Source organism: Taeniopygia guttata, chromosome 1 (assembly GCF_048771995.1).
Source record: "Taeniopygia guttata chromosome 1, bTaeGut7.mat, whole genome shotgun sequence".
NCBI classification, from domain to species: Eukaryota; Metazoa; Chordata; class Aves; order Passeriformes; family Estrildidae; genus Taeniopygia; species Taeniopygia guttata.
The window spans coordinates 96,030,652-96,048,955 of NC_133024.1; the positions used below are offsets into that span (position 1 = coordinate 96,030,652).

The 18,304-nt window shown below is 41.1% G+C and overlaps 2 protein-coding genes across 6 annotated transcripts in view; both read left to right on the forward strand.

Annotated features, from left to right (window-relative positions):
* WWC3 (WWC family member 3) overlaps positions 1-3,481 on the forward strand; it is a 96,594-nt gene extending 93,113 nt beyond the window's left edge. For all 4 annotated transcript variants that reach the window (XM_012569623.5, XM_030280648.4, XM_002188716.7 and 1 more), the window contains exons 22-23: positions 46-173; positions 993-3,481. In XM_012569623.5, coding sequence (XP_012425077.3) covers positions 46-173; positions 993-1,059 — 195 coding nt within the window. In that variant the 3' untranslated portion in view covers positions 1,060-3,481. The remainder of the gene's footprint in view (positions 1-45; positions 174-992) is intronic.
* Positions 3,482-3,825: 344 nt separating this feature from the next.
* Positions 3,826-18,304, forward strand: part of CLCN4 (chloride voltage-gated channel 4) — a 46,110-nt gene continuing 31,631 nt past the window's right edge. The window contains exons 1-3 of one of the 2 annotated variants that reach the window (XM_012569621.5): positions 3,826-4,304; positions 17,273-17,424; positions 17,797-17,896. In XM_012569621.5, the coding sequence (XP_012425075.4) occupies positions 17,281-17,424; positions 17,797-17,896 (244 nt within the window). In that variant the 5' untranslated portion in view covers positions 3,826-4,304; positions 17,273-17,280. Of the gene's footprint in view, positions 4,305-4,353; positions 6,762-17,272; positions 17,425-17,796; positions 17,897-18,304 lie in introns of those variants that run through there. The other variant, XM_030280659.4, reaches the window with a different exon arrangement.

Sequence of the window (18,304 nt, forward strand, 5' to 3'; positions counted from 1 at the left end):
TGTTTATTTAAATGTCCATTTTATGCATTATCTTCTTGTTTTCAGACCAGACAGACCAAATTTGAACATCACCAAGAGCAAGCAGCTGAAAAGATGCTAAAGAAAGCATCAAAAGAAATATACCAGTTGCGTGGGCAAAATCAGAAGGAACCTATTCAGGTGCAGACTTTTAGGTAAGTGGTAATGCATACTGAAATAGTATAGCAACAGTTCATTAGTCAGGTTAAAGCTTTCTGAAACATTTAGCTTAAATGTTGTGTCTCTTTTGATTTTAATCAGAAGTAATTAACCAGTAACTTTAAACTGTATCTGGATTTGGACACGAGTTCTTCCTGAATGCTTTGTTCTGCAAAGAGACAAAGCTAAGGTTACAATTACAGTGTTACAATTCTAGTATAGATGATATTTTAAAAAACTTCAAATATAAACATAGCTTAGGTGATTCTTCCAACTTAGCCTAGTTGCTATGAAGTCCAGTTCTTCAATACAAGCCTGTGGGCATAAATGATCTGTTTAATGTAATACATATAAATTGCTACTAGCACACTCTCCCTAAAAATTACTCAATAATACTGGAATTTTCTTTCAATAAGCCTTTTCTTTGGACTCTGTTTCCAGAGTTACCATCTTTTTTTTCCCCCCTTCTTTTTTGTAGACGTTATTTGCAAAACATACAAGGGTGAACTTTGCATTGCAGAACTTGTCCTGTGAAACTTTTTTACAATTAACTATGACTGAAGTTCTGTGAGTTATAGAAAGCTTCCGCCCAGGTTTTCAAAAACAGTAATTGTCTTCAATGGAATGTTGGCAGAAGTATATAGTGAGGTTTAGTAGTTTTTGGAAGTCTGTTGTACTCAAATAAAAGGCCACTTCAGTACATAAATAACAAATACTAACCATTAACCAGAGTAAAGAAACCATGTTCTTGTGGGGAGAAGGGAGAACTTAGGCATAATTTTATTTACTTCTTTTTTCTCTTGCTTTGATCACAGAGAGAAGATAGCTTTTTTTACAAGACCAAGGATTAACATACCTCCTCTGCCAGCTGATGATGTATGACATGTTGCATTGTAAACATGAAGTATTTATCGCTTTTATTTTAATGAAGTTCTTAGATTAGACAAGTTTTCTTTAAAAAAAAAATGTGCAAAAGCTAATATACACGTTTTGTAAAAAAATTAAAAAAGTTAAAAAAGTAAACATAAACAAAACATATATATAAATATATATACATATATTTTATAATAGCGACTGCAACAAGGCTTGGTTTTTCCTTGTTGTGAAACTGACATCTCTGAAGACAACTTATTTTATAAAAGATCGACTATCCTGTTAAGAGCGTGTACAGTTTTTATGCTGTTTTATTTGACTTAAAGGCTGGAAGACAGAAACAAAGTGAGTTCAGGCAAATTCACTGTAGTGTAATTTATTTATAGTGCCTTTTTTCCTTGAAGGAAAATACCTACTTTAAGATGTATTTTAAGACTGAAATTTGTTCCTCAGTATTTGTCATACAGTAGAATGGAACCATTGAGCTGGTTTTGTTTCTGATACCTGAAATGAAAATACTATGTTCTAAAATTGTCACTTTTTCAGCTTTATTATCTGTAGCTTATTATGTACATTGTATTCTTTAGCACTGTCTGTGTTATAGCAAAATATTATCACCTGCAATGTGTTTAACACTAATTAGAAGTGATGCTAAACGTTGCAGAATTCATTTGCATGTTCTTACTGTGCACTAATAGATTGTTTTCATTTCTGTTGTGTCTAAAGTATCTTTATACTCTTAACTAGATCCTCAGTTTAAACGGGGGAAGGAAAAGGGTGACAGGTCTTTGTTTTGCTGTTTAATGAAAAGGGAACTTAAGGAGCAGTTTGAGCTAGCTGTGTGGAAAGCCTGCTAATGAACTATTACAGTAATTACTATTACATTCTACAGATTCTCATCTGATTCAGGAAAGCACAGATGTTCTGGTTTCAAAAAGCAGCTGCTTTAAGTAAGGGTGCTTAAACACATGTTCATACTAAAGGATGTGCTTTGTGGTTACTGCAAGCAAGTTCTGTTGAGCAGTGACACTTTCCAGGAGGAGGGTGTATAATTCTGGTACAGCTCACTTGATTGCTAGCTGGACCAGCTAAAATCTGATAAGAAATAATTTTATTTGTAACCATCCATTTTCATGAAAGACTGTCACCCTAAATTCCCGAGAATGCCAGTTTTGTGTCCTTGCATCCTGCAAGTATGTAAAAATCCTTCTTTACTAAGCTACTATAATAGAGTTTCTCATATTTTCCTAATTATACGTTACCTGCAAAGAGAGGTGCCCAACACAAGACTGACTTTGCAAATTACTGAAATATCCCCGAAGGAAGAACACGTTGTCTCTTAATTGAAGATCAAATTGGTTCCAGATTTTTCTATGTCAGGAAATCAGAACAAAGGCCAAAAAACAAACAGACCTATCAGAATGTTTTCAAATATTCTGTAAGTAAGTTTTCTTTCTTAGACTCCGTTACCTTGTCAAAGGTCAGGAAAACCTGGAAGAGAAATTGAATTACTTTTACTTATCCACCCTGAGGCAAAAAGTAATGGGGAAAAAAGATCATAAGCAAAAATGTTAATAAACACAAATATTTTAGGTAGTATTTCCTGTTTCCTAATATGGCCTATAGTCATTACAGGCATCAAGTGTTGCGATCATATAGAAATTTATATGAAATTGAAGTATATTTAGCATTTATTGTGCTATTCATCCTGAAGCCTGTTTTGACTGTAAGTTTTGGTGGGTGTTTATTGGATTCCTTGGGCACAACTAGACTTATTCAGAAACTATGCAGATAAAAACCAAATCATGTGAGAAATTTGTAGTGTTTGGGTAAAAGTCTAGGGCCAACAAGCTTTTCAGTGCTCATTACTTTAAAAGACCAGTTAGTCAGAATTTTGTGTCTCATTTCCAGGGGAGGCTGTCATACAGTAGTGTTTATCCAAAGTTACCATGCAGTAACACCAGAAGTGCTTGCTGTGTATGAAGAACAGACACCACCATGTTCCTGTGAGGCTGGTCAGGTGCTGGAAGGGGCTGTGCAGAGAGGTGGAACACTCTATCCATAATGTGGATGAGGACATAACTGGATATAGCCCAGAGCATCCTGGTCACATTAGGCCTGCTTTGAGCAGGGATTGTGGTAGGGACCTTGTTTCCACCCTAAATTGTTCTGTGACTATAACCAAGGGGCAGTGTCCAGTGGTCTCTCTGCCAGGAGGTTTTTAAATTGTGACCGCTGTGAGATGTCGTCGGTGTATCTTGTGGGTCTGTGATTCTGACTGCTATAATGAGTTCTGTCTTTATGTGGTAATGAGTTATATTCAGTATTCATCTCTCTTGTTTTTGTCACAGTTCTGTATGATTGTGTCATTTTTGTATTATTTGAAAGTATTTCTTCTATAAAATAAAATAATTTGCCATAAACAGAAAAAGGACTTTCTTATATGTTAAAGATATTTATTGAATCTTTTATATTTGTCACATTCCTGATGATTTAATGAAAAAAAAAATAGTATTTTGAATAACACTGTAATTTAAGTTAATGTAATGAGCTTTCAAGTAAAGGTAAGAGAGAAAATCTGGGAAACTGAAGATCTAGAGGGGTTATACTTAAGACCTGAAAGAGATGCAGAGTGTAAGGAATGGCAGATATGTTCTTCTATGTGCTTATCACTCATGATAAGTTGACAGCTGTAACAGAAGTTCATAGTTGAATATTCCCAGAATTCTTGGGTAGCTCTACTTAAAACACGTTGAACTGCCTTTTTTTCGTAACAAACATTTGCACTTTCTAAATTAGTATGGAAAGCAAGTTGACATTATTAGTTCTGTAATATATTACTTATGACTAATTCCAAGGTGGAAACCACTCAAAAGAATAGTGGTTCACTTTTTTTAGGCTGGCACTTACTGCTGCTTTCACGAAAGAAACATGAATTTTGAATAATTACAGAATGGCCATTTCTGTTTCCCTCTGCAACACTGCAAGCTGCAGGAGGACAGGCAAAATCATAGCAAGGACATGTGACTCCTGTCTCTCCAGTATTTGCAAGGCATCAAGGGTATGACAGAGTTTAGGTTATTTTTAAACAGTCTGCTAGAAATAGGCATTTGGAACAGCAGCCGTCCCTGTCTCGCTGCCGTCAGGAGCAACAACAGAAGCTGTAATGGGTATGTCGGGTTTTCTCTTGCAAGAATGAAGTCTTATTTATATTTCTTGCTGCAGTTCTTCTAAGCACTTTGCAGGACTTAAAGGTAAGTGCAGTATAAAAAGAATCATTTCTTTTTAAAGAGTTAGATGACCTATGTATTTTGCTTTCAGTGGATGTAAAACTGAACTTTGAATTTTTTGGGAAGAGGGCTCATCACAGCTTGACTCCAACCTCCTTTATGCCTATAGTGTCATACATCTTTGAGAGGAAAAAGCATTTGTGGAGAGACTTGAGAACTGCAGGCTAACAAAAGCAAGAACACCCTTGTCTGAAGCATCATGTGAAGAATATATTTTTTTCTGTGGGATCACTCAATTGACTGTGTAGCATTGGGAGAAAATACCAAGGAGTAAAGTTGATTTGGTTTGGAGTCTGTAAATGTCAGTGAAATCATTTGCTTGCACTTGGAAAATATCCATATTCTTGGATTTCAAAGCTTCTGATTGCTTACAATTTCTGAAAATCTCTTACATTTGAGCATGGATATCTATTGTATTTTCAACAATCATGTATCAGAGAGTCATGTATTTTGTCCCTTTAGTTTGTCTGCAGTTTGACCATCCAGCTAAAAATGTACATGCAGTAGGAGATTTAATGAGATCAGCTGGTAGTAGACAAGATAAAAACAGGAAATTAATTTAGGAAAGTTTGTTCAGGAAAAACATGTAGGATTGAGACCCTAACACTCACTTGTTATGCACACAAAATTACTATTTTGTGTCTAGGGCACAGTGTTTGTGTTCAAGTGTGTATCTTTGGCATAGAAGTTCCCAGGTGTAGGTGGTTCACCAAGTAAATGCTACTTCCTGTTTCCCTTATTTTCCTCTCATAAACTGATTGAAGGAAATTGCAATTGTATTATCAAGAAAATAAATCAAGTTCTCAGTGTTTAGCTTCCTTCACAAATTCAATTGGCCTATTAATACTGATTTTAATGGACACAAAGAATAGACACTGGCAGGAAGCTGGCACTTGTATCACTTTTCCACATTTCAGGGACATGGTTATGAAGGCCTGGAGCTGTTACTGGTCTATGAGTGGTAGAGGATTATGATCTGCAGTGCTGTGTGTGAAATGCATAATCAGACCTTTTCTCTAAAGGCATGATTCTTGCTCCAGAAAGGTGTGGGAACTTCAGGTGAAGCAAGCTAACTGTTCAAATTTCTCAGTCAAATCCAGTGTGTGGCTTTGCATGGGAAGTTCCTATCAGAAGTACATGGCACATCTGTAAGTTACTGCTCAAGCACACTGGGACAAAAAGGTCTTCCAGAATTGAATTCCTTCAACTTTGAAGTGAGTGGAAGTCACCTATATGCCTTCAGTCACCTGTGGGTATTTTCATGGGTGTTTGTGCAACACCTCCCTCTACTCAGCTGTTACATCTGCTTGGAAATACAAAGCCCCTCCCTGGTTACCTGTAGGGGTAAAACCAGTCTGCACAATATTCAAATACAGAAAGGTGAGCAGTAAGGGGAATGTCCTGAAAAACAACACACTGCACACATACAAACATGTACAGGGTCTTCAGAAAGAACAGTTACAACCTCTGCCTTGCAGAATTCAGCCCTAGTGGCTTGTACAAAATCCGTGTAGTCAGAACATTTGCAATTCTTACCTTCTTGTAGAAATCAAATACATTGCCGAGTATGATAAAATTCTTAAACACTCCCCTTGCCCCTCAAAAAACACAACCCCCCCCCAAAAACAGCAACCAAAAAAACCCCAAGATTACAGTTGAGATGCTATACACAGTTAACCAAAATGTGAAAGGCTTATTGCCTTTTCAAAAAAGTATTTTAGGAAGTTCTAGGTTTTCAGTATTTGGGAAAGCTTAAGCAGATGTTTTGGAAAGGAGAAGTAGCCTGGCATATAGGAGAGGCTCTTTCAAGCAGCGGCAGTTGCATTGAAGAAAAGGCAGAAGAGGATGGAGGGGAAGGAGGGAGGCAGGGAAGAATTAAGAAGTGAAGATAACAAGGATGAAACCTTTGAGGGAGGCTTGCAGAGCATGAATATGACACAGACCATGGAGGGAAGTCAATTTGGATAAGCTTGAAATGCAGTGCCAGAAAAAGACAAGGGATGGTGAAATTGCAGTGTGTCTCATTTCCAAGCTGCTGTGATTACATGTTTCACAGAGCAGCAACCTGGCCTGCGGAGTCACAGGAATACTTGCTGGCATGCACACAGCATGCTTTTACCTCGTGAAAAATGTTGCATAAAAAATGCACAGAATGACTGATTAGCTCAGGTAAGGAAGGAAAAAAAGCAGCGTGTTCCAATGGTGCCAGAAGAGGCAGGGCAGGGCAAAGAGGCTTGCGGTTTAATCCCGCAGGATTGCAGGCTGGTGCATCTCCCCGATCAGATATCCTATAGACGGAGGATGCAGTCACATGATTGTTACTGCTTCCTCCCCATGACATCACTGCTGGTGTAGCCATACCACCCGAGGAAGGATGCTATTAAAATCTTTGGGATTGGGCTAAATGATGTTGCATTGCAGGTAAGCAACATAATTCTTTGAAAAAAAAAAAAATGCCAGTTGCTCTTGTGCTGCAGTCGTAGAGCCCAGCTCTGTCGTGCAGAGTTTCTGCTGGAAAAGAAAGCGGCACATTTTCTCTGCAAGCAGAGGGTTTGCAGGTGCAGAGGCTGCCTGCTGGCTCTGTGCTGATCTCCCGGCTGGCATCTCCAGTAGAAATGCTGCCAGATGGAGCTTTATAACTAAAGAAGGCCCTTTGTTCCTTGTACTTTCCAATGGCTCCTTCGGGTGTCTGCGAAATTCTGCATTTACGTGAGCAGCCATCATCATTCAGTCGGGCAGGGAGAGCAGCAATAGTGTTTTGCTTGCATCCCCTGCCTTTTTTTTCCCCCTGGATGTTTAAAGGAAGTTGCTGTTGTGACTAATCTTATAAAGGAACGAGGATTAACTTGCTTGAGGGGTTAAGAGGTGTATTCGGGGAAAGAGGCTTTTCCTTTATTGTTAATTTTTGCTGATGTGGTTTCAAAGCGCCTGGTCTGACAGGTTTCCTGCATAATTTGCTGTAATAAAAGGTCAGTTTTCCCTTGTCCTCTATAAATGCGAAAAATCCTTTTCCAAAAAGAACGTAGGCGACAACAAGCAGATTTTTGCTCCCTTGGAAAATGCCGATCACCAAAAGGCTGAAAATCCATGGCAAATCGTGCTTTTGGACTTAATGTTAGTGGAAGCAAAGTCCAGAATCTGTTTTCCTGGTGTGGATGTTTAATTATGTGCTCTGTACAAATACATGAATATATATCTGTAAAGGAAAAAAATGGTGACTCTCCTGTGGGGCTTTTTTCCATATAGCTTTTAAAATATATTTTGGTGGTTTAAAATTCTTAAATATTTTTAAACTTCATTCTAATGCAAATGTTACAGTGTGAGAAACTAAATTAATTTTGAGCTTATACTAGTCAGAAAAGAAAATGAGATTTTTTTTTTAAACATTTGTGATAAATAATTCTGTGCCTTTGCCAGAGAATAAAGGATGACTAAGCTGCAGGCAGCTTCATCAGGCAGAGTCAGGTGACTTTTTACTCCTGGTCTACAGGAAGTTTTTTTTTTATTCTCCCAAATCCTGTTCTGTGTTCAAATAATTTTTCCCACTATTGGAAAAATGTGAAAATTTGGCACACCTAGAATCTCTGTGTGCTCACCCATACATTAAGGGGAGGATATTTTGAATCTCCTGTGCTGAAGTAGATTGTACATCCTAGGGATGGGTGAATTCTGGTTTCCAGTGATCAGGTATGCAGTTTTGTCAGGATCAGAAAATAAGGTGTGGCAAGAGGGGGAAGGTACATAATGAATTATTGAAGTACAAAAAGACAATGGTTGTTCCAAACTGAAAGAAAAATAAATTTCTATTTTATTTTTCTCCAACAGAACCTCTCCTGTTTTTTCAAGATTGAGGCTCTAAAGTGATAGAAATACAAACCTGTTGCTGCATGAGGTGATGGAGGTGGGGGGGAATTGCATCCTGTCAGTGCCAACGCTGGGTTTCTTCTCCTTGGTTCCCTCTGGAGTCAAGGCTGGCTCGGTTCTCTCCAGCACTGGCTGTGAGCCGAGCTGTGCTCTTGCCCACCTGGCTCACCAAGACTTGGCTCTTTGCCTGTGCAGGAGCACAGCAGGGCTGCCATGCTTGGGTTCTACAGGTATGAGGGGTTCCCCCCCTCCTCTGGATCATATGGAAGTGCCCTATGGAAATATGTGCCAGGCAGGGGTTCTGGTCTCTCAATTTGAGTCAGACATCTGTGCAGGAAGGCACAGCACTAGCCTGATATATATGCTGGAGGCCTTGGAAATTAAGGACTGAAGTGCCCTAAGGGTTACTTAGCATAAAAGGGGGATCCCAGGATCATCCCCAGCTGGGAGGGGCTCTCCCTGACAGCACTGGGATGTCATGCCAGAGCTCCAGCACATGGCTGCAAGAGCGCTCAGCCCCTGTGCCCATAGGGGCCTCTCTTACACACCTCGTACCTTTTCTAGGGTAGTGGCTGTAGCTTTTAAACAGGGACCAGAGGAGAAGGAGATGGAGACTGTTGACCCTGGGTTGGAGAACTTCCTATCTGCCTGAACAGAGCAGGCTCCTCTGGAGCACTGTAACCTCCTGGGGCTGGAGACTGCTTCATCATGGAGCAGTTGTTTGCTGACCTGGAGGGCAAAGTGAACAGGATTATGACTAGCCAGGTGCTGTAGCAGGGGAAAAGGCTTCTCCCCCAGGCTCCTCCACAGTCCAGAGGCATCTTGCTTCTGTTGGAGGTTGGTGTTATGTCATGTTGAGCCTCTCTCAGGCCTGAGCAGCTCCTAGCTCAGCATGGTGCTCAACCCTCAAAAGTGGTACCCAGAGGTACCAGTCCTTTTCCTGGTTGCTTTTGCCATCACGCTGCAGATTTCAGGGTCTCCAACAGGGGTGTGGGTGTGTGTGTGTTAATTTCTCCTCTTAGTGAGAGGTTGTACATAAAGTGTCTTAATTCATTTTTTGTGTGTGCATACATACACACCAAGTGTTGGGTTTTTTTCAGCTTTCTTCTTCTCTAGCCTGGCAGAACTAAAAATTCACACATCATTATTAATGTCAAAAGAGAAACTCTGGCAGGGTTACACTAGGCTGCTGTTCCTAAAGCACTTTTAACATTTCACTCTCAAGCATCACCCCAAGGAAAGGGTCTCCCCATCTTGCAGAAGCTTCCTCTCAGGGGGATGAAATAACTTGTGTGTAGTTGTGCAGCCCATCGGCATCTTAGGCAGCAGTGAAAGCCAGTGCCCTGTGAACAGGAAAACATCACCCTCCTGTGTGAAAATGACTCACAGCCTTCACTCGAATCACGAGAAGTGACATGCTAGAACAGATTAATGGCTTTTCCAGTGTGGGTTTATCAGTTTTATTTCAAGCTGAAGGCTCAAAAAGGTTTTCAGTGGGAGATTAATTGAATGCCATTGAACATCCCCTTTCAGGAAAGAGCTTTATAGGAGTAATTGTGTAGCAGGGCACTTCCCTTCTGACAGTGCAACTCTGCTCTCTCTGGACTCATTCACTGTTTCTTTTGCAGTTCCAAACGTTAAGGAAAACCTTAAAGTTTTTCCCCTTAATCTTAAAATTTTCTGAACAGAGAGGCAAAGAGCAGCACTGGGAATCTGCTGCTGCAAAGCTCAGCTGTGCCTGACATGAGGAGGAAAACCCTGTAGCATCCCTGACTCTTCAGATATGGATTAGAGCTCTGAGGCAGTAAAACCATGGGTTTTGAAGGGGAATTCCCCCTCTGTTTTGTGAAGAAGGGAACTTAAGGGAAACCAAGAATAGAAACCATACATGCTCCTATACTGTTAGGGCTGGTTTCCAGGGTGTCCTGTCTTCTGAAATGTAGTTTCTTACCCAGAAGTTTAAGGCTTCCAGTGTTTTACCTAATCAAATCTTGTTTCCTTCAAGAAGTAAGGGGATGTGGGGTTGTTACAGTTAATGAGGCTTATCTGCCCAAACTTCTGAGCTGTTAGCAGAGAAGCATCTTTTAACAGAGATGTTTCAGCTCAGTTTCAAATGAATATTCCAGATGAATATTCCAGAGGCAGTGATGCTTCCCTCCTGCTTTTTCCACAGCCTCAACATCTGTACTAACAAGTAAATTTATTGGAGGGACCTTTAAGACTCACTGGAAACAGAGATGTGAGTTTAACATTTTTTTATATAGAGCCAATTTTGGCAAAAATTCCATTTGCAGCTTGCAGGGAAAGAGCTGGGATTTTTTTTCCCCTTTTCTGACATAGCTGAGCAGCTGAACTAATTTTGCCCAGACTTTCCAAGAAAACTTGAAGGGGGAGCAGGCACATGATATTTCATACCAAAAGAAATTGTTTTCTAAAGGGAGAGTCATTGTGGGAAGGAGCAGGGAGTGGGATGTTGGGCTGTGGTTTACCCCTCAGAGGAAGAGAATGGAGGAGGAAAGGAGAAGAAGGAGTCTGGCTGTGGTGGAAGGGTGGGAAGCCCTGGTGGTTGGGTATCAGCTCCTGTCCGTGTCACCCCGAGCCTCCCTTTGCCTGTGCCCCTGGCCAGCTCTGTTCTCTGTACTCACCCATGAGCATGTGTGGTGCTCAGTGGGGCAGCTGAAGGCCGTGGTTTGGTCAGAGAAGTGCCTCAATTTTCTGCCATTTATCCCAAATGTTCCCTCCTGCCTTTCCCTTCTTTCCAAGGCCCTCTCCCCTGTGATCTGGTGCCCTGTGTTTTTTGAGCTCTGCTGTGGCTTTGTAATTTTCCCCATAGAGGTTATTCAGGGTAAAGCTGCACATCAAAGATGTGACTGTATTTAACTTGACCACACTATCATAGCTGGAAACTCCATAATATGTGGTGGTGGGGCCATACATTAAAATGCTGCAATATTTTACAGTACTGTTTCTGATACTGCAGCCTGCCTGTGCTAGTGTGGTGAGGAACTGAGGGTTTGCAGAGCTACTTCCTTGTATTTGGAGGCTGTGCAATTAGTCCTTAAATTGTAGGAAAGGCATATGCCAATATTAATATCTTGTCTTTCCTCTGTATTTTCTCAATTTATAGGGAATTTTTTTCTCATGTTTCAAAAAAAAGGGCTGTAAGTGGGTTCAGTATTTTCTGCTTTTTCTAGGAGTCAAAAATTGATTACTCTGGTTTAAGGCCATTTTAACACATTTTTATAAACTTCATCATTAAGACAGAAGGTCAATAGCTTGCTTGGCTCGTTCAGTCTGAAGCTTCTAAATTGAATAATCTTAAATTGCCTGTCAATATTTTTCAACCTATAGAAAATCACCCATTTGACTTACTGGGTATTCAGCCTGCTTGCTTTTGCTGAAGACTTCTGCCTTGTAAAATCACCACCCAACAGCATCTTCTTGTTGAGAAGAATGTTTAATGACTGTTTACCTGTCTCCTATATCCCACGTGGCCATTTCTAAATTATCTTCTACGTGGCAGGTGGTGGAGGGGGAATTACATCCACACCATTTGGCCTTCCTTGGTCTCTTCTAGGCTAAGCAGACTAGGCTAAGTCTCTGACCCCTCCACAAAAGACATAATCATCTCCCTGTACTTTTCATTTATGTCTTTCATGGTGACCCTGTTAATAATCTTGCTCGCTGCCTCCTCAGCTGTCAGGCCCATTTTCTCTGGCCAGGTGGTGCTGAAGACCTGTGGTGTAACTGGGCTGGGCTCTAGCAACTTTCAGCTTTACCCTCTTAGGGCTCTTTCTGAACGCTGACCCTTCCAACCTGAAGTATTCCATGGTTCTGGGATGCAGCTCACTCTGCTGGCAGCATGACCTGTTTGATCAGGCCCTGTGAGGAGAGTGCTCTGTGTCCATCCCTGTGACTGGGTCTAAATTCCTTGGGAGTGGGGATGGATGGATGCTGGAGGAGTACCCAGCTCTCAGGAGAAGACACCTTTGCTTGATAGTTCCCCTTGAGCAGATAAAGGCCATGAGGCTGGGTCATCATTCTTGGTCCTTGGAACAGTCAACACAAGTATTGGGGCACAGAGTGGCAAACCATCTGCCCATGCAAAGGGATTGCCAATGTCAGGATTGCCAATAAAATTGCATTGTTCATCACCGACTACTACAGAAAATAAATCCCAGAGATTTTCACGGCCCCTGTGCTCCTTCATTTTTGCCGTAACTGCTGTCATGTCACGCCACATGAACACAGCTCATCTGACCAACAATTCAGGTGAATGGTGGGCTCAGCTCTGATGGAGTCATGATTCAAAAGCTTTGTGTCTGGAGTAGGATCTCCTCAGTGAATGTGTTGGTACTAGAGCACAGAAAAGCCCTGAGGCACACCGTGATCTCCTTTGGCATGTTGGCTAATGCATGATACATTTGTTAGAGATGGAACTGGTGATGCTTTGGACACCCTGAAAAAGACACTCCAAATGTGAATTGAGAAACTTGAAATTGGCATTCAGGCTTTTGCTTTCTTCTCCCAGCCTCTTGCAAGGTTCGCTTATTCCTTATGCCACAGCAGAAAAGAGGTATCCTTGGCTGCCTGCATCCTGTCGTGTGTCCCACCCCCCCACTTTAAGGAAAACAGCAAAGCATGTAGGTGAACATTTGTCTGCTAGAAACATTTGAAGTGTTGAAGTAATTCAGTAACTGTGATCTGTTGAAAGTAACTCAAAACTTGTTGGAATTGCATTAAAAATCATACTGCCTGCCTCTGTGCAATGTATCCAATTAAAACAGAAAACAGGATGAGGAGAACATAGCATGGAACTAGCATGTCTAGGAGCAATAGGCAGGGCCAAGACTTTTCCTTTGATGACTGTTCAACTCGTTGTTTTCCATCAGTATACTTTTCAGCTTCTTTGAACCATGGGATGTTTTGGTCTGTGCTTGCCATGTCAGATACATTTCAGATCCAATCAGTCAGTCAGCATACTACCTAGAATGTCAGTTTACTGATAGAGCTCTTCTAGCTGTGGCTTTACATTTGCACATGCTGTAACAGTGCTCTGAAACTGAGTTTGTCAGCATTTTCACTGTAAATGTGATTTATCGCTCTTCTCTAAAACTTAGCTCCAAACTGATTGTAGCCAAGTGACAAGTTTACTCACTGTGAGACTTGCAGAAAAAAATGTGACCCTAAATATGTTAATACCTAAATATGATAACCTTTTGGTTCCTTAGAAAATAATAAAATGTGAGAAAATTTAAAGAGATCTTGTGTCTATGTAGTACCAGCTGTGCTTGTTGGTGTGTTCTGGTCCATCAGCAGCTCTCTGTGTTTGCATAGTGGGTTTTCTAGTTTGTTTATGTGAATATCTTCTTTGCTTTCCTTATGTGTTTAACAGTTATCTGGTTTCCTACAGTCATAAAACTTCACAGGCTGATATTTGGACCCTTACTTTCAGCTTGCTCTCATGCAGGTCCTCTGATATTTGTAGGGTAGCTAACTCATTCTGGCTTCAGAATACTGTGCACCAAGCTTGGCTAGCTGGGAGATCAGGGACTGACCATCTGATTGATCTGGCCCAAGATTTCTGGAAGATGTCTTGGGTTATGTGGCAGCCAGGAAGGTCTCTATCAGGAGGCACAATTGTCAATACAGTGCTTTTTTAATTTGTGACTCAGTCCTTGCTGGGACTGCTACATCTACAGAATCACAGTAGCCTGGCATGGGTCTAAATCCAGGGGAGTCTGCTAATCAGAACCCTGTGAATTCAGAGAGATGGGGTCTTTGTTTTCTAGTTCAGTTTCTAGAAAGAACCTGTTTGCAATTATTAAGGCAGACTATGGACACACGTGCTCAGTTGTAGGTACAGTAAGCTAGTTGGTAAAAATGAGTGCTCACTGTTAAGGCTCTCTATTGTAGGGAATAAAATGGCTGATGGAATTCAAAGTGGATAAAGGGGAAAATGTCTCTAAGAGATACAGAATGATGGGCTCCAAACTGGCCACTGTCTCTCAAGAAGTCACAGCAGACTGCTTAGTGTTGGATGTCTGCCCTAGGAAAAGCTGGTGGAGTGCCAGAAATTATTAGGAAAAGAAAATGGGGACTAAGCAGGAAACAGCCTTTGCACAAATTATGTTGCATCAGCATCTGCAGATGTAGTGGAAAGGACAGCAAGGACGTCTAAGACATGGAACAAAAAACAGATAAAATACAATTGTTAGACAATTCCTCAGAAATACTCAGCACCTTTCAGTGTATACAATAAGCTCTGTTAGAGCTCAGGTCTGAGGAGCTACATTTGTAACTAATTCTGCATATCATGGTATTGCAATGTTTTCTTTTGAACTGGTAGTGTTGCACTCATTAGACCAGATGAAGATGTCTACCTCTGATGTCTCTTTCTGATCAATAAACAGAAATTATCCCTTCTGGGAAGTAATCTCTTTTATTCTAATGTAAATAGTTCATTTCCTGTCATCACCTGTGAAAGGAGTCTAGGTTTTAGTATCCTGGGTGGAGAGCAGATTTCTCATGCTAGATCAGAAAACTAGCACCACGGCTGTTCATGCTTTTTGCCATCATTGGAATGTGTTGCTGCAGTACACCTGGCTATAATTCATGTTTGGAGGAGGTTAATTTGCCCTTAATTTATGTGTATTTAAATATCTGTAACTGATTGTTTGGTGTAAGCTCCAGTTCTGCTGGCAGAACTGAAAGCATGTCTGCATGCTTCACTGCAAGCTTCACTCAGAGGGCAAGTTAGTTCATTCTGAGATAAACCTTGTAAATTTTTACAGATGCCAAAGTAAAGTGAGAGAAATAAATGCAAAATAAAGAGAAAGAAAGGGATACTTATAGTGCTTGGTGATAGGATATAAGATGGAAACTCTGTAGTACTCAGTTCAAAAGTGCTGTAGCTAAGTTATATTTACTAAAATTGTGTTTTCCTTAATCTGATATCACATCTCTGCTTCCAAAAGCATAGTACCTGAAGTGAACTTCAAGGCTGGCAATCATCCACTTCACCGCAATTCCCAGGTACTGGTACGGTACCTTGAGTTCAAAGTGTGTTTGTTTTCTTAGTCTTCCATGGCCCTGTGGTCTCTAGCACATTTTTCTCTCCTTGGACATGTTGTGTAGCACGTATCTATGGGATTGATTCAGACTGAGATTGTAATTATCCTACATATTTGTGGTCTGGCCTAGTATTATCCATCACAATACTGTCATGTGCTGGGCATTGACAACATACTTAAAAAGCTGGTTTTTTACATGATATAACTAGCATGTTGGGTAATTTTTTTGTGGTATTGAGGAAAACCTGCCAATACTTTTAGTTTCCAGAAGTTTGTTTATTTAGCAGAGGGTGCTCCCTTGTGCAGGCAGACAGTCTGAGCTGCACGTTCCTTACAGGTCCTGCTTTGCTGTATGGGAAGAATTGAGTGAAGCAAATGATCTGCAAAGTACAACAATGTTACAAAGCAATAGCATGGTCTAATCTTTTCACCTCATTTCAGCTTCCCTTTCCAGTCCTCGTAGGAGACATTGGGCTCAGCATCCCCTTGCAGCTTCAGCTCCTGTAGTCAGCCACATCATTCCACCTTCAGATTCCCATTTCACTTGGCGAACGTGGGAGCGTGCTCTCACCTGCTTGGCAAAGGATCTCTGTCCTCAATTGTTGCTCTTCTTAACTTCTGCTTTTTAAATCACCCCGATTTTGTGGCAGCTTATTTGTGCTCTGCAGCGCCGCATGGGACACCTGCTCTGCATTGAGTTTCCTTCCCCAGGCTGTGATTCACTTGCTTGATTCTCTCAAACACGCCTGTGGTGCCTGGAGATTACTTGATTTCCAAATTTGAAAGGGCTTCTCTTAATGGTGACCTGCTGGTTGCCTGTAAGATAATGCTTTTCTCATCTGCTTGTGCTCAGCACATTGTCTGTGTCACCCAAAAACCCCACACAGTGGAGAGCAGAGACTGACAAAGCTGAGTATTCATACTTATTACAGTGCTGAAGTCCCCACTAAGGCGAAAAATTACATGGTGAGGTTTCAAATGGGGAGAGGGGAACTAAAAAGACACTAAGTAAAGAGGGCTGAGCAGAGTATCAGGGTTTACAGACAGTTTACTAACACCTTATCTGCTACATTTTTACCTGTTCCAATTACAGAGTTGGGAAATTTCCTCACAGTTTCAACGATTCAAATTCTTGTTGTGAAATTCCCATTTCTATATCTGGTGGAACAAGTGGGTGGCAGTCATTGGTGCTGTTGCTGTGCACCAGTGACCAGCAAAAGTTGCTTTGTGGCAGTCAAGAAGCTACAGGCTTTGCAGGATCTGTTCTGTACAACCCGTAAAGTCTGTATATGTCCCCATTCTTACGTGTTTTCATGTTTTTTCCTTGTAACTCCATGACAAACATCTTTTAGGATGGATGGGATTAACAATCTTTAGAACAACACTTTGTTTAATGATGTAGAACTGCACAGCTGCCTCCTCCAGTCCCAGCCCAGGACTCCTGCCCAGCTGCTGGAGCCCTCCTGGACCCGGCTGCCACTTTCTCATGTGCAGATTGAACCAGCAGCTGAGCCTGTATCCCAGGGCACACACACAGCAGCTCTCCAATTAGTGTGAGTGGTGAGGTTTGTTTCTGCTCATGTTCTTTATGTTTGTGCTGTCAGGTTTGTGTCTCTTGTACATTTTGATTCTGCTTTCTCCTCCTTTGCCCGTTCCAATGTCCCTGAACAGATCATCTAGCTGGAATAGACATTCTCATACTATGATGTGCCCTCATCCCAGTTCCCATCAAATGCCTCTTCTAACTGTTTGTTTTAGTTTGGGGACAGGTATCTTTTATTTCCTCTTGTGCCTTAGTAGGGTATGTGGCAGATATTTCTCCCCCTGCTTTCTTAAAAGCAAATATGAAGGGTTTGTGAGTGCCCTCCAGGACTACTGTTCATACTGTCATGACTTCCTGGCTTGTGAAGGCATTTCAGAAAACTTGGTTCTGAAATGCCTCAAAGACAAAGCTGCTTGAATTTATTGACAAACTTGGTTTTCTTCTACATACAGATCCTAATATGGTCAATGCAGGAGACATGAATGGTTCAGGCAACCTGATGGATTTTCTGGATGAGCCTTTTCCTGATGTTGGAACTTACGAAGATTTCCATACCATCGACTGGCTGCGGGAGAAATCGCGTGACACTGACCGCCACCGCAAGGTAACGGTGTCAGGCTTTGATGTGTCACATCCCTGGGCCACAGCCGTCCTGGCAGTGACAAAAACAAGCAGTTTTCCAAAGTTACTGCTTCCTACCTTCTTGCATGACTTGAGGAGAACTTCTAAACATATAGATGTGGATGACTTGAGGAGAACTTTTAAGTATGTGGACATGGGATGTCCTAAGTTTGTAAGTATGAAAGGGCTGCTGCAACTTAATCAGCTGAGCATCTCTGAATAAATTATTAGGACTGAAGGAAGTAGAGAGTAGAGAAATTGTATGCACCATCTAGGAGTTTAATGATTTTAAACCCTGTACTCTAAAACTGTCAACCTGAATCAACAGCACATCTATATGTGTGTTTAATTTCAGATCACAAGCAAAAGTAAAGAATCCATATGGGAGTTCATCAAGAGTTTGCTGGATGCCTGGTCAGGATGGGTTGTAATGCTTCTCATAGGACTACTGGCAGGTATGTGTGTGTTAGTGCTACAGCTGTGCCTGAAGCATCTCACTCAAGTTGCTGCAGTACCATCTGCTTCTCTTTGTGCTTCATTGTCTCTCTATTGATGTTTTTTATTTTTAAGCTAAAAAGACAACTTTGCATTCATGCAGTTATGGTTCTAAATAAAAATACCCACTTGCAAAGTCTCCTTTTGAGAGCTGACCTAGAAAAAATGTTTTCACCAGTAGAGGGATTTGTCTATTGCTTTGGGAAATCTGCATTTGAGTGCTTCATACTCGATGGGCTGCTTTGACTTGCTGGATCTTTGCTTTGCAGAAGTCAATTTTATTTTTAGAAATTTTTTTTCTTGTCATCACTTTAATTCTGCAAGTAAAAAATATGATGTGGGGAAAATATTGGTTGAGGACACTCAAA